Source organism: Schistocerca cancellata, chromosome 2 (assembly GCF_023864275.1).
Source record: "Schistocerca cancellata isolate TAMUIC-IGC-003103 chromosome 2, iqSchCanc2.1, whole genome shotgun sequence".
Lineage (NCBI taxonomy): Eukaryota > Metazoa > Arthropoda > Insecta > Orthoptera > Acrididae > Schistocerca > Schistocerca cancellata.
In genome coordinates, this window is record NC_064627.1 from 587219566 (window position 1) to 587235489 (window position 15924).

At 41.4% G+C, this 15924-nt stretch overlaps 1 protein-coding gene across 1 annotated transcript in view; it reads right to left on the reverse strand.

The window, feature by feature from the left end:
* Nucleotides 1–8460: 8460 nt before the first annotated feature.
* The window catches only part of LOC126162207 (dynein axonemal assembly factor 6), a 95851-nt gene continuing 88387 nt past the window's right edge, over nucleotides 8461–15924 (reverse strand). The window contains exon 4 of the mRNA XM_049918551.1: nucleotides 8461–8718. Coding sequence (XP_049774508.1) covers nucleotides 8461–8718 — 258 coding nt within the window. The remainder of the gene's footprint in view (nucleotides 8719–15924) is intronic.

The window sequence follows — 15924 nt, forward strand, 5'->3', positions numbered from 1 at the left end:
GCCGACCACTGGCGACAACATCGATGTACTGTGGAGACCTCACGCCCCACGTGTTGAGCAATTCGGCGGTACGTCCACCCGGCCTCCCGCATGCCCACTATACGCCCTCACTCAAAGTCCGTCAACTGCACATACGGTTCACGTCCACGCTGTCGCGGCATGCTACCAGTGTTAAAGACTGCGATGGAGCTCCGTATGCCACGGCAAACTGGCTGACACTGACGGCGGCGGTGCACAAATGCTGCGTAGCTAGCGCCATTCGACGGCCAACACCGCGGTTCCTGGTGTGTCCGCTGTGCCGTGCGTGTGATCATTGCTTGTACAGCCCTCTCGCAGTGTCCGGAGCAAGTATGGTGGGTCTGACACACCGGTGTCAATGTGTTCTATTTTCCATTTCCAGGAGTGTATTTTACCTTTTTAAAATCTCGCCTTTTTATATATATTGCCCTATTACATTTGTTTACTTGTAAATACTCGTGTGTGTCACACCATGAATGAATAATCGTGAAGTATGAAAAGTTTCTTTGCGAATACAAATAGTAATGACATGGTGAATGGGAAAAAGTGCATCAAGAACCAGTCACTACATAGGTGTCAGTCTTTTTTATTTACGTAGCTTTGACTGGTCTTCAATTGCTCTTAATTTTGTTGTTCCCTAGGTGAAATAATACTGCAAGGCCTACTGGTACTTCTTACTTTTATTGTTATTTGTAATGTGGCTGAAATCTAATAAAAGGCAATATTAAAATATGACAAGGAGAACATTTTTTGTTCTTTTACATTTCAGTTCCACTGAACTGGTAATTTCTTAAATTTATTTCGATTTCATCTTTTATTACATTTTGATTCAGTTTTACTCACCAAAATATAATTGTGGATAGAATAAAAGTCTACATTTTTCTAAACGGTAGTTTCCTCATAATCTTACAGTATGAGGTGTATGATTTCAAATAATTGTTTCTTTATAATTCAGATTAAATGGCCCTGAAACTGTTAGAAATAGTGATGTGTGGCTTCTTCATGTAGTCATCACAAAATTACCCAAATGTCATCTTTACTTTAAAAATTTCAAACAAAAAGTTATTTCAAATTACTTTAAAAATTCTTTGGAATGAAGTCACCAGAAGCAGCTGCTTACTCAGTGACGTTTATACTAGTTAATGATTCTTACTACATCAGTGAGTTTGAAGGTATTTTGCTAATCTGGGGCATAAATTATATTTAGGTTGATCGGTTTCAACTTTTTACATTTTTTATGTTTAGGTATGGCTAACATTTTCTTTTACCTGTTACAGGATCATTATACCAGCAGAAGTCAGCGATATTTGATCCTGCTCTGGTCTGTGTGCTGGAGCCAGAGGGGCTTCAGAATAATTAAATTTTAAAATAAAACAATTTTAAACACTTTGAAAATAAAAAATTTTAAACATACATGTCTTGATAATTTTTTTTCACACCATTTCCATTCTGATATTTATTTAATTAATTAGGTTCAACAAATTCAGATTAATAATTTTGTAGCTTAAAACAAGCTGTAAATACCAGGTTGTATTTCATGTGTGTAGATACAGCTGGAGCCAAACTTGATAAGTCAAGCTTGAAATATAGCTTGAACTCTGCCAACTTTGATGTTTGTTTCAAGCTTGAATCCAACTAACAGGCCTGACTATTCCAGCTTTGATCAAGCTTATATACTTGAACTTTACATCTGGAAACAATTTTGAAACTGGCTTACTGTGCTATCTGGGCTGTAGCTAAAATTTATCTCGTGGATGTTACAATGTCATGATGCAATATGGTCCTGAAACAATAGTACAGTAACACTGAGTGGTTAACTGCTTAATGAATAAAACGTTGTTTACGACACACAGACATATCCCTGCATGTAATGTTCGTGTTGCTGTAATGTATTTTGAGCTTTCTAGCAGTGTCAGAAAGAAACGGATGTTTATTCATATGTAAATGAATTACTCTTTCATCAAGGTCTGTACGTGATTCCAAATTCTAGATTACGAATATTTCTGCTAGTAATATGCCGTATTTCGTTGCAAAACTTTATTTTCCTGTTTTAGTCCAAAGCGTTTTGAAGCCATAACTCCATTTTCAAGGACTATACTGACTTTTTAGGCGTTACATTTACTTCACTTTATCACCTTCCATTTTTCACGAAATTTTCATCTTCTTCATCAGTGAAAAATTTTCACATTTACACTTTCACTTAAAATACTAGAGGTCTGCTAACAAAAACACTTCAATTACTCACTTCCACAGGCATCCAGTCCTCATTTCTTATTAGCTATCCTTGTGCTTCAAATATAACTCCTCCTATCTGTAATGACATACGTAACTGCAAATGTGCTGCAGTAATCGTATGATGCACTTTCGTTACAAGAGAAATATACTGAAGTTTTAAATTACCACTTACCTGAAGATACTGGCTTGCAAGTCGTATTTTCAAACTATAGAATGAAACACTAGGTTTCACACCATGTCATCTTGTACACTCCCAATCTTCCAAGTCATATTCATTTATTCAAATTTTATAGTCTGGGTAAAATGATTTACAGATCTTAATAACCAAATCAACAACTGTCTCAACAACTAACTTGAACTGCCTACAAGTTACAAACCATAATGATAAAGTCATTATTAGTATTAATATTTTTATGAAGTTATGAAGTAAAAATAGATATTCATAAAAACTTAATTACAACAGTAAGTTTTACAAGTAAGGAACAAAATGTTTGACACATTTTGGTTTCTTAAACAATTCCTTTTTAACACAAAATTTCGTAAAGTGTTGGCTTTGTACAATTTCTTTCGCTGTACCATGTGAAAACTGCTGCTAAAGTATTTAATTATGTTAACTGCTGCCATTTACAAAGACTTCAGTGGTTAAGTTTCGTTATTGGTAATAAACAACTATCTTATAAACCATGATAAAGATTATTATCTACTGAACAATTTACGATTTCAGTACTTAGGCATGGCGTTATGCAATGTTCTTCTACAAATCTCATTTTGTTAATTTTCCAAACTGTATTACGTGAGTGAATTATTATTTTTATGGGTCTGAAATTATTGCATTTAAAGAAAGGTAATGTGTATATATGAAATTCAAAATTATTATAATCTTGCAAATGAAATAGTATAAATGACTTATTATTTGCAGGACATACATTGTTCCAAATAGTTTTAGATAAATCATTAGTTTTAACGGAACAAACACAAATGTAATATAACATAGTATAAGATAAATGTATTGAGTAATTTATTAAATATCATGTGTCATCTACTCCTATATGAAATCTAATGCTGTTACATTACAAACACAACCAGAAATTCATGCATAAACATTATGCTTGAGAATCTGTCAGATTATGATTGTAACAGAAAAACTATTTGTATGTCACAGAACTGTGTTGACACTGGCCAGACTGGATCAGCGCAGTTGTCTTGATTTGTTGCACATGTCTATATAACAAGTAAATGTTTTTATTATTTTCCAGAGAAACCTAATGGTGTAATTGTCTGTGTTGCATGTGACACATGAAAATAAAACTTTAATTAGGCTTCATTGGTTTTTTTCTCTCTCATTTCTTGGAACCTGTTATCCACTTTCCCCTCCTTCACTTGACTCATACTTGAACTTCACATTAAAGGTCTCTTTTCCCCTACAAACGATATTATGTAATTAGTGTCGAATGTAACCCAGTACATAAATGATACAATATGCATTGAAAAAACAGTAAATGTGAGATAATACACTCATTATCAACTGAAATGCGTTCAAAATCAAATTTATCTCTACACATTACTAAAAAACGCAAATGTAAGTACATTGTGAGTAGAATGGGCTCAGTGTCATAAGTAAACAATTTTTTATTTTCGTTTTAAGGATTACTATCTAGTCTTACTAGTTGGTTGCTTAGTGTAAAAGTTAGAACTACATCTATATGACCTGTGGGTGGCGTGGGTGTCAAAAATTGACAAAGTGACCGCAGTGCACTCGACAGTGTCTTTGTGACAAATCTGATGCTATTCAGAGAGAGGCCAGAAATGCAAAACAGTTTGGCAATCCATGATTCTACATATGAACACAAGCATTGCATCTGATAGAGACCGCTTTGAACATCTGTTGTGATTTTTTTAGGTGCCACACAGCTCTGCACTGTGCTCCTGGATGGTGTGTTGTCCTTGTATGCACACTGTCCTTTTATGGACACATGTTCGTAGGACCTTTTCTCCTACATTTCCAGACAGGAATCTGTCCCTGTAGTTAGTCAGTTTTATTGATGTTCACCTTGTATATACAGACACAGGGTGATTAAGGAGGAATGTACATAATTTATGAGGTGATCACACATGTGAAAATAAACCGAAAAAATCCTATGAACATGTGTCCTATTTTCGATCATTACAGAATTGAAATGGGTTGAAGACTACATGTTTCCATGAATGGATATGATGAGAAGTGTGACTATTACTTGCCAAAATGTTGTGTAGGTGCTTTGGTGGGCAGAATTATGTTGGGACAGATGACTAATCTATCCCACAAGAGATGTGGAGGCAAAAGATGATTGCACTGTGGCACTGCACCAAGGAAAAAACTGCTAGCGTATCCAGTGTGCAATCATGGGTTGGCTAAGTGACCAGTCATGAGATCATGTGCATGTCATACATATATATATATATATATATATATATATATATATATATATATGTGTGTGTGTGTGTGTGTGTGTGTGTGTGTGTGTGTGTGTGTGTGTGTACACAGGGTGTTACAAAAAGGTACGGCCAAACTTTCAGGAAATATTCCTCACACACAAATAAAGAAAAGATGTTATCTGGAAACGCTTAATTTCCATGTTAGAGCTCATTTTACTTTCGTCAGTATGTACTGTACTTCCTCGATTCACCGCCAGTTGGCCTAATTGAAGGAAGGTAATGTTGACTTCGGTGCTTGTGTTGACATGTGACTCATTGCTCTACAGTACAAACATCAAGTACATCAGTACGTAGCATTAACAGGTTAGTGTTTACAAATGCGGAATTGGCAGATGCCCATTTGATGTATGGATTAGCACGGGGCAATAGCCGTGGCGCGGTACGTTTGTATCGAGACAGATTTCCAGAACGAAGGTGTCCCGACAGGAAGACGTTCGAAGCAATTTATCGGCGTCTTAGGGAGCACGGAAAATTCCAGCCTATGACTCGCGACTGGGGAAGACCTAGAACGACGAGGACACCTGCAATGGACGAGGCAATTCCTCGTGCAGTTGACGATAACCCTAATGTCAGCGTCAGAGAAGTTGCTGCTGTACAAGGTAACGTTGACCACGTCACTGTGTGGAGAATGCTACGGGAGAACCAGTTATTTCCGTACCATGTACAGCGTGTGCAGGCACTATCAGCAGCTGATTGGCCTCCACGGGTACACTTCTGCGAATGGTTCATCCAACAATGTGTCAATCCTTATTTCAGTGCAAATGTTCTCTTTACGGATGAGGCTTCATTCCAACGTGATCAAATTGTAAATCTTCACAATCAACGTATGTGGGCTGACGAGAATCCGCACGCAATTGTGCAATCACGTCATCAGCACAGATTTTCTGTAAACGTTTGGGCAGGCATTGTTGGTGATGTCTTGATTGGGCCCCATGTTCTTCCACCTACACTCAATGGAGCACGTTATCATGATTTCATACGGGATACTCTACCTGTGCTGCTAGAACATGTACCTTTACAAGTACGACACAACATGTGGTTCATGCACGATGGAGCTCATGCACATTTCAGTCGAAGTGTTCGTACGCTTCTCAACAACAGACTCGGTGACCGATGGATTGGTAGAGGCGGACCAATTCCATGGCCTCCACGCTCTCCTGACCTCAACCCTCTTGACTGTCATTTATGGGGGCATTTGAAAGCTCTTGTCTACGCAACCCCGGTACCAAATGTAGAGACTCTTCGTGCTTGTATTGTGGAGAGCTGTGATACAATACGCCATTCTCCAGGGCTGCATCAGCGCATCAGGGATTCCATGCGACGGAGGGTGGATGCATGTATCCTCGCTAACGAAGAACATTTTGAACATTTCCTGTAATAAAGTGTTTGAAGTCACGCTGGTACGTTCTGTTGCTGTGTGTTTCCATTCCATGATTCATGTGATTTGAAGAGAAGTAATAAAATGAGCTCTAACATGGAAAGTAAGCGTTACCGGACAGATGTCCACATAACATATTTTCTTTCTTTGTGTGTGAGGAATGCTTCCTGAAAGTTTGGCTGTACCTTTTTGTAACACCCTATATATACAGGGTGAAAAATCTAAAACTTGCACTTCAAATATTGTGGATGTGGAAAGGGTTATTGATGTGTGGTTCTCACAAAATGGATCGGTAGTCAGCAGCTCATACTGTTAGCCAATAAATGGATTGTAATAACACGTAGAAAGTGTCCTTTTTGTGCAAACACACACATATTTAAATGGAACAATGCCTACTGACACTAACTAAGGTTAATTAGAATGTCAGTAGTGTTTATTGCACGATTCTAGTGTGAGTCGTTTACGAGATATTGTGTTTTGAAAAGTTTCCACTCTAACACCTTGTTTGTGCCATGCAACCTGTGTAGTTGCTAGGTACAATGTTGTTATGTTTGCTTACGGTGCGCTTTTGTGTTCCTTGAGTGCATTGCGAGTTACTAGTCGGTTAGTGTGTTAGTGTTTTACAGTTCAAGCAGCAGATCGTGAGTGGACGACGGGATTTGCCAATACAGAAAAAGCTGACATGCCTGTGGTGTATGAAGTGTGCATAAAGAATGTACCTCATTCTTGCATGGTGTATATGGCAAGGTATCCCTATGGACGTCAACATTCTCGGCAATTATTCATCAACTAATTCAACCAGTTACGTGAAAGTGGTAGCGTAACACCTAGACAGTGTAACAAAATGAAGGAAGTGTCGACAGAAGAGGGGGAATTTAATGTTCTTGCTGCACATTAACTCCCAAACAGTTGCATAAAGACGTGGCATGAATCAGGCAAATGTCCTACACATTCTCCACTGACACAGGTTCCATCCTCATCACATCTCTCTTCATCAAGAACTGCATGGAAACTATTATGACAATCGTGTTTAACTTTTGTTCATGGACATTAAGACAGATTGGTAAATGTTGCTTCATCACTAAGCAAGATACATGATAGACCTAATCATGGCCAGGTAAACTGTAGATATATGCACTATTGGGCTGTTGACAATCCCTGTTGGCTTTGTCAGGCGGAACATCAGCTTCCATTGAGTGTAAACATCTGGTGTGGGGTACTGAATCATCAGCTCATAGGCCCGTTTATCACAGACAAGACACTGAATTCGTACAAGGTTTGCAACCTCCTAACAGTTCACCTTCCACTTATACTAGAAGACTTTCCTCCGCAGACTAGGAGGAACCTATGATACTAACATGATAGCCATCCAGCATGGAGTTCTAAAGCATGTACTCATGAATTGTTTCCAAACTGTTGGATTGCAAGCAGAGGATCTGTACCTTGGCCAACCGATTCCCTGGTTTTTGATGCATGTAGACTTTTTTCCGTGGCAAAAGCTGAAAGGCGCTGTTTACAATGACACATCAACAACACCCGATTATATGCAACGACATATTACTGCAGCCTGCTCGGACACCTCTGCTGAAGTGCTAGCACGTGAGCAGCAGTTGCTCCATACCAGACTGGAAGTGTGTATTGCCGCTGCCGATGGTCATTTTGAACACGATCTGTGATGTTCGGTTGTCTCGTTACTGGTTAGAACCCACGTGACTAGTGTATGCACTTGTGTTGTTCTTTAGCGTGTGCTACTACAAGTATTGTAAAAGTGTCAGTGTGGGAATTTTTCAAAGTATAATATCGCGTAAACGAATCGCCCTAGAATGGTGGATCACACACTACTGACATTCTGTTTTACCGTATTTTTAGTCTATTAATGTCAATAGGCATCGTTCCATTTAAATACATGTATATTTACACAAAAAGTACACTTTCTAAGCATTATTACAATCTGTTTATTGGTTAACAATCCATTCTGTGAAAACCGCATATCAACAGCACTTTCCTTTTCTGCAATATTTTCGGTGCAAGTTTCAGGTAATTAACACGGTATACAAACTATCAAAATCATAATATTAAATAAATAGTATTTAATGATATTTGCTGATAACATGCGCTGGGAAATCGTCTCTGACTGAAACTAGTCGCACAATAAAGAATAAATTGAACGGCGTTTTAAGAGCTACAAGTCATTTCTACACTTTATAAACGCTGTTGAACGCAATCAACGAAAACTAGTTTAAAACAAACTAGACTATGCTTAATTTCGGAAGTGTTTGAAGTTGCCACGAAATATCGATTCAAGTATGTTGCATGGAGTAATACAACAATAAAATGAAACTTATGGTACGAGCCTAGAAGTTGACAAAATCCAGTTCGCGTGACATGCGCATGCGCAGTTTGAGCACGCAGTTGTCGGGGTCCCAGGTAGCGGCGCTGCTGTCTGGGAGCACGGGCTGCGGCAGGGCCAGCGACAGGCGGTAGCGAGGCGAGCGCAGCTCCAGCCGCTGCGGCTGCAGCGACACGTCGACGTCACAGCGGCGCTCGCCCTCCAGCCACACCTCCAGCACCAGCCACTCGCAACTCGCCGTCGCCGGGGTGCGTGAGCCCAACTGCCGACACGAGAACCACTTTCTTCAGCACTTACTCAACATTGCTTCAGCAAACAGTACAGTTTTTTAATTTATTTATTATTGGTGTATAACTACACACCTTTTAGCTATCACAATGTAGAATTATTGATTTGTGTCGCCATAGCGTCTGTAGTTGCTTCACAACTATTAACGGTATTTAAAATCCATTTTTGCAATACTAAAAGATGAGTATTTATTTTACAACAGGAATATCATAGGCGAAACACAGCAGAAATGCATACGTCCATTACAAAACTCAGTAAAAACAGTCATCTCCTCATTTTTGCAAGAAAACTAACACATACACAAATCACTAACATCCTATAAAAACTGCTTAACTACCAGGTAAATATCAGAAACCAGACAATACAGGGTGTTACACAAAGGTACGGCCAAACTTTCAGGAAACATTCCTCGCACACAAATAAAGAAAAGATGTTATCTGGACATGTGTCTGGAAACGCTTAATTTCCATGTTAGAGCTCATTTTAGTTTCGTCAGTATGTACTGTACTTCCTCGATTCACCGCCAGTTGGCCCAATTGAAGGAAGGTAATGTTGACTTCGGTGCTTGTGTTGACACGCGACTCATTGCTCTACAGTACTAGCATCAAGCACATCAGTACGTAGCATCAACAGGTTAGTGTTCATCACGAACGTGGTTAAGCAGTCAGTGCAATGTTTACAAATGCGGAGTTGGCAGATGCCCATTTGATGTATGGATTAGCACGGGGCAATAGCCGTGGCGCGGAACGTTTGTATCGAGACAGATTTCCAGTACGAAGGTGTCCCGATAGGAAGACGTTCGAAGCAATTGGTCGGCGTCTTAGGGAGCACAGAACATTCCAGCCTATGACTCGCGGCTGGGGAAGACCTAGAACGACGAGGACACCTGCAATGGACGAGGCAATTCTTCGTGCAGTTGACGATAACCCTAATGTCAGCGTCAGAGAAGTTGCTGCTGTACAAGGTAACGCTGACCACGTCACTGTATGGAGAGCGTGCGGGAGAACCAGTTGTTTCCGTACCATGTACAGCGTGTGCAGGCACTATCAGCAGCTGATTGGCCTCCACGGGTACACTTCTGCGAATGGTTCATCCATGTCTGGATTGGGCCCCATGTTCTTCCACCTACGCTCAATGGAGCACGTTATCATGATTTCATATGGGATACTCTACTTGTGTTGCTAGAATATGTGCCTTTACAAGTACGATACAACATGTGGTTCCTGCACATTTCAGTCGAAGTGTTCGTACACTTCTCAACAACAGATTCGGTGACCGATGGATTGGTAGAGGCGGACCAATTCCATGGCCTCCACGCTCTCCTGACCTCAACCCTCTTGACTTTCATTTATGGGGGCATTTGAAAGCTCTTGTCTACGCAACCCCGGTACCAAATGTAGAGACTCTTCGTGCTTGTATTGTGGACAGCTGTAATACAATACGCCATTCTCCAAGGCTGCATCAGCGCATCAGGGATTCCATGCAACGGAGGGTGGATGATTGTATCCTCGCTAACGGAGGACATTTTGAACATTTCCTGTAATAAAGTGTTTGAAGTCACGCTGGTACGTTCTGTTGCTGTGTGTTTCCATTCCATGATTAATGTGATTTGAAGAGAAGTAATAAAATGAGCTCTAACATGGAAAGTAAGCGTTTCCGGACACATGTCCACATAACATATTTTCTTTCTTTGTGTGTGAGGAATGTTTCCTCAAAGTATGGCCGTACCTTTTTGTAACACCCTGTATACACACATCAAAAAAAGTTTTGCATCACCCTGGTTCCCAGAACTCCTGAACATAGACGTTGACTGTGGATATTGTATCACAGACACAGTCCCTTTGACTGTTCAGTGATGTCACAAAACCCACCCAAAGATGTAAACAACCTTACATGAGCAGCGAGGGGGTCCAACAGCTGATCAGTGCCAGTCATTCCACCAGGAAGGAAGTACATGGCTCGTGTTGTCTGTAGTTCAACCGTGGTTCGATCGCGTCCGCGTAGTTACTTTGTGCCAGGAAGGGCTCTCAACAAGGAAAGTGTCCAGGCGTCTCGGAGTGAACCAAAGTGCTGTTGTTCGGACATGGAGGAGACACGAAGAGACAGGAACTGTCAATGATATGCCTCGCTCAGGGTCCCCAAGTGCTACTTACTACTACAGTGGAAGACTGCTACCTACGGATTACGGCTCGGAGGAACCCTGACAGCAACGCCACCATGTTGAATAATGCTTTTCGTGCAGCCACGGGACGGTGAGTTACGACTCAAACTGTGTGCAATAGGCTGCATTATGCGCAACTTGACTCCCGATGTCCATGGCGAGATCCATCTTAGCAAACATGACACCATGCAGGGGGTACAGATGGACCCAACAACATGCCGAATGGGCCGCTCAGGACTGGCATCACGTTCTCTTCACTGATGAGTATCGCATATTCCTTCAATAAGACAGTCGTCGGAGACGTGTTTGGAAGCAACCTGGTCAGGCTCAACACCTTATACACACTGTCCAGCGAGTGCAGCAAGGTGGAGGTTTCCTGCTGTTTTGAGGTGGCATTATGTGGGACCGAGGTACGCCGCTGGTGGTAATATAAGGCGCCCTAACGACTGTATGATACGTGAATGCCATCCTCCGACCGATAGTGCAACCATATAGGCAGCATATTTTGAGGCATTCGTTTCCATGGACGACAATTCGGTCCCCCATCGTAGACATCTTGTGAATGACTTCCTTCAGGGTAACGACATCGCTCGACTAGTGTGGCCACCATGTTCTCCAGACATGAACCCTATCGAACATGCCTGGGATAGATTGAAAAGGGCTGTTTATGGACGACGTGACCCATCAACCACTTGAGGGATCTACGACGAATCGCCGTTTAGTAGTGGGACAATCTGAACCAACAGTGTCTTGATGAACTTGTGGATAGTATGCCACGACGAATACAGGCATGCATCAATGCAAGAGGACGTGCTACACGGTATTAGAGCAATCTGGACCACTATTTCTGAAGGTCTCGCTGTATGGTGGTACAACATGCAATGTGTGGTTTTCATGAGCAATAAAAAGGGCGGAAATGATGTTAATGTTGCTCTTGAAACATCCCCTTTAGAAAAATTTATACAAGACTGTGCTTAACCTGACACACAATATTATTTAGCGCAACGCAATCTGACTTTCAAAAATCCCTACAAAAGAATGGCCCTGACTAACATTAACCTATACCTTTCAGAAATCACTTACCTCACAAAAATCTTCATTACTCGAACTACTGCAATACAGCGAGCACCACTACTGCCAGCTAAATAAAAGATTCAAACTACGGAAGGCACTAACTACTGATATTTCTGTACAGGTTCCGGAACTCTCGCAACCGAGGTGATGCAAAACTTTTTTTTGGTGTGTGTACAAACAATGAACCCATCATGTAATAATGTAACTAAAAAGAAAGGATCTTCCTCCCTTCCTCCGTCCCCCTCCACTCTCTCTCTCCTCCGTTTTTCCATCTCTTTACCACCTGACTGTCCCTTCCTCCATTCCCCTACTCTGCATTCAATGTTCACTACCTTGTACTTATGTTTGCCTCCTCCCTTATCTCCTCTCCAGTTACATAACCAACTCCCATAGTATTCCTTTGTCCTACTTACATATTTAAATAAATATATATTAAAGCAAATGAAACACCACAAAAAACACTTGACAAACCACAGACCAAAGTAACATTGTTTTTCTACCAGATAAAGTGAAATCCAACACTAGCGTATGAGTTAACAATATTTCATATATACAAACACATGTTTAGCAACACTAGTGGTGCACTGTTTGTCCTATTTCACGTAAAGAAATGTCTAGTGCTGCAGGCCAGTGTGAAATTAGACCAAAAATATCAATACTAAACGCAGGAATATCGCGGAAATCAGCAAGCAGATGGCACTTCCAGGTGTAAGCAGAAATCAGACAAAAATTGTGTAAATGAAAATGATACTTGAATATCATTTGTAATGAACTGCTTTCAGATCTAGAAAGCAAATCAAAATTGTAAATGTGTTTCATTCCAGACCACTCACGATACTTTAAATCAACGAAGCGAACCGTATGGCAAAATACGCATCGTTTAGTACTTGCAAGGATGGTTTGCAAATATCTTTAATGTAAAAGACAAAACCTTTTACAAATAGAGAAAATAATTTTGCGGCACCTTCATAGACCCATTTTAGGGCACAATACTAAAATGTGACGTTAGCCTGAAATTATTACAGGAATACAATTATACTTCCAGGTATAAACTGATAGCTAATAACTTCTTGGTTTTAAAAATATTTAATGAAGTCCTTCCATTTTAGACTTTTCTGTGTTCTTGCGGTATAAACCTGGCCAAGGCGCTATATGCAGTCCCGATTGTAGCTCCAAGAACGGATACAGCAAAGCGGCAGGCACTGAATAAGCCTCTAAAACTCCTTTAAAAATTTTGCTCTAATTTTCCCATAGTGCTTGCGCTGAGACAAGGTGTGATTTACACCAAAAATTATCAAGACAGCGCATTGGCAGTATGGTGTGTCTAATACGCCGACTTCATGCAACTGGGCGGAAAGGATCCGCAACGGAGACACATTTCTTTCTCACAGTGAGCGCTATAATTTTCCTTTAATTTCGCGACTTTCTGGATCACGCCTGGCCTGGTATAAACTTATTTTTGTTGCCACGAACGAATCGGTTGGTGTCGATTCTCAAGAGGTAGAGTTGCGTATAGCAATTTTACATCAGTATCCCTGTTGCTTAAAAATTAATCCTTTGCTAATTGATCTGTTGTTTCATAGTATTTAACGTCGTTGTGAAATCTGACCCACACGTCTTCTACAATCTGACCAGTCTTCTTCGTGATACTGATCTACCAGGTCCCGAATGTTCATTACTTTATTTTTTTAAAAAGCGATGTCTTCAGAAAGGGAAGAGAAAATAAAATGAAGCTTCACTGTTTGAGAGGGTATGTGATGTTATTTCAGTCGTTGCAAAATCCAGACAGATTTACAAAGAAATTGTCATTGTGAACCCTCTATCGTCAGTATGACGTTGCACCCCATTTGGCCTGGATCCATTCACTGATTCGGTTGGGAAGGGTGTCATAAAGCCGTTGGGTGCTCTCTTGAGGCTAGCTGGCCCACAACGGTTGTAGCTGGTCCATGAAGTCGAAGCTGGTTTCGTAAGTGCTATATTGGCGACAGTTCTGAGGAACTTATTGGTCACAGGAACACCTCAAAATCACGTAGACGGCTCACAGACAAACGTATCATTTGTGGACTAGCATTTTAATGTTGGAAAGTGTCACACCGATACTGTCACATGAGAGGTAATGCGTGAGGATGCAGGCTCTCTGTGACTACCATCGCGCTGTCAGAGTTCCCTCACTCACTGCCAACCGCAACGATATCGTGCACGATGGGTCTCCACACCATGACGACAGGAGTAAGGGCGCTGTGTCTTTCCGAAACAGTAGAATAACGGAAGAAAGTAAGGGGGACTAAGGTTTAACGTCCCGACGACATCGAGGTCGATGGATCACACGCTCGGAATGTTTCAAGCATAGGGAGGGAATTCGACCGTGCCCTATCGAAGGAACCATCTCAGCATTTGTCTGGTGCGACTTCGATTTGATCTGTTGTCCTACCGAATGCGAGTGCAGTGTGCTAATCACTGCACAGCCCCACGCCTTGTTGGAAGAACGGGACCTTTCCTCAAGTCACCGCCATACTCTCCGAAGATGGTCATCTGGGGTAGAGTAAAACCACGATTCATGATTAAACGCAACGCGACGCCATTCATCAGCAGTCCGTGCTTTCAGGTCACGGCACCAATCCAAACGCAGCCACGTAGCTGTTGTGTTGTGGTGTTAACGGTCGACTATGCACGGGATGGTAATTCCCTAGTCTGGCTCCTGCCAGTCTCCGAATCATTAGTGCAGGATGGCACAGAATGTTGGAGCGTGCATAATATGGCGATCCTCCCACACGTGATCTTCAGACATGGTCGACTGCAACCTTGACGGCAAGTATGGCTGTCCTCACGTTCCCAAGCATTCCAGCATTGGACCACTGTCACATCCGAATGCCCCATGCACTGTATACTGTACGATTCGAGGAGCTGGCCAATTGGAGACCCCCAATGAGGTCCCTTCAAATTCTGTTAGGTACTGACAGTGCTGTGGCACCCAAGATTACTTGACATCTCAGTGTCCTTCACAGTGACCACTGAACATCTGGTGCTGTTAACAATTCATATATACCCTACTAGACCTGATAACAACAATAAATACGAACAACACTAAAGCAATCTGGTGACCTATCTATCTGTCACAGAGAATCGGAACTCTAAATCATTTAGTTACCCCTGAGGTCTGCAGGTGTACAAAGTTGCATGGACATCTGACCATGTCTTTTGCGTGCTTCATTTTTTTCAATTTTTGTTTTTTGTCAGGAGTGTATTTACTTGTTCCTTTATTCCAATTTTTATACCAGGATTATTTGGTGAGCTTTGATGATTCCCTCAAGTCGATCACGGAGAAATTCAATCTAACAATGACCAATCTCTTAGAATTCAACATTCTTTCTCTTCAGTGACGACTGTTGTGAACAAACGGATTGGGTCACCATGGGGTGCCGTCTATCATCGGTTACGATAAACTTGTTTAGAGAGGATTGCGAAGAGAAAGCTTTGGAAACAGCTGCACTGAAGCCTACATGCTTTTCAGATATGTTGATGACACATTTATGGTGTGGCCACATGGGAGTGAAAAAATTCAGGATTTCTTTGAGCATCTGAACTCTCGGCACTCCAGTAGCAAATTCACCATGGAGTAGGAAGAGAATGGGGAACTCCCCTTTTTGGACGTCTTAGTCAAGCGCAGAACGGACGGGACTATGGGACACGGCGTGTATAGGAAAGCCACCCACACTGATCTGTGTCTCCCTGCGGCCAGCTGCCATCATCCTTAACAGCACGAGGGTGTGCTACGTAAAGCGGTAACAGGGCTCGTGCAAAATCGGAAAAAGAGAGCCTACTAAGGGCGCTCAACCACCTTAAGTACATATTCAAGAAGAACGGATACGGCGGGAGACAAATCTAACGTGACCTCTGGCAGAAGGTACAGGCGCAGCAAACAGAACACGACGAGGAGGATAAGAC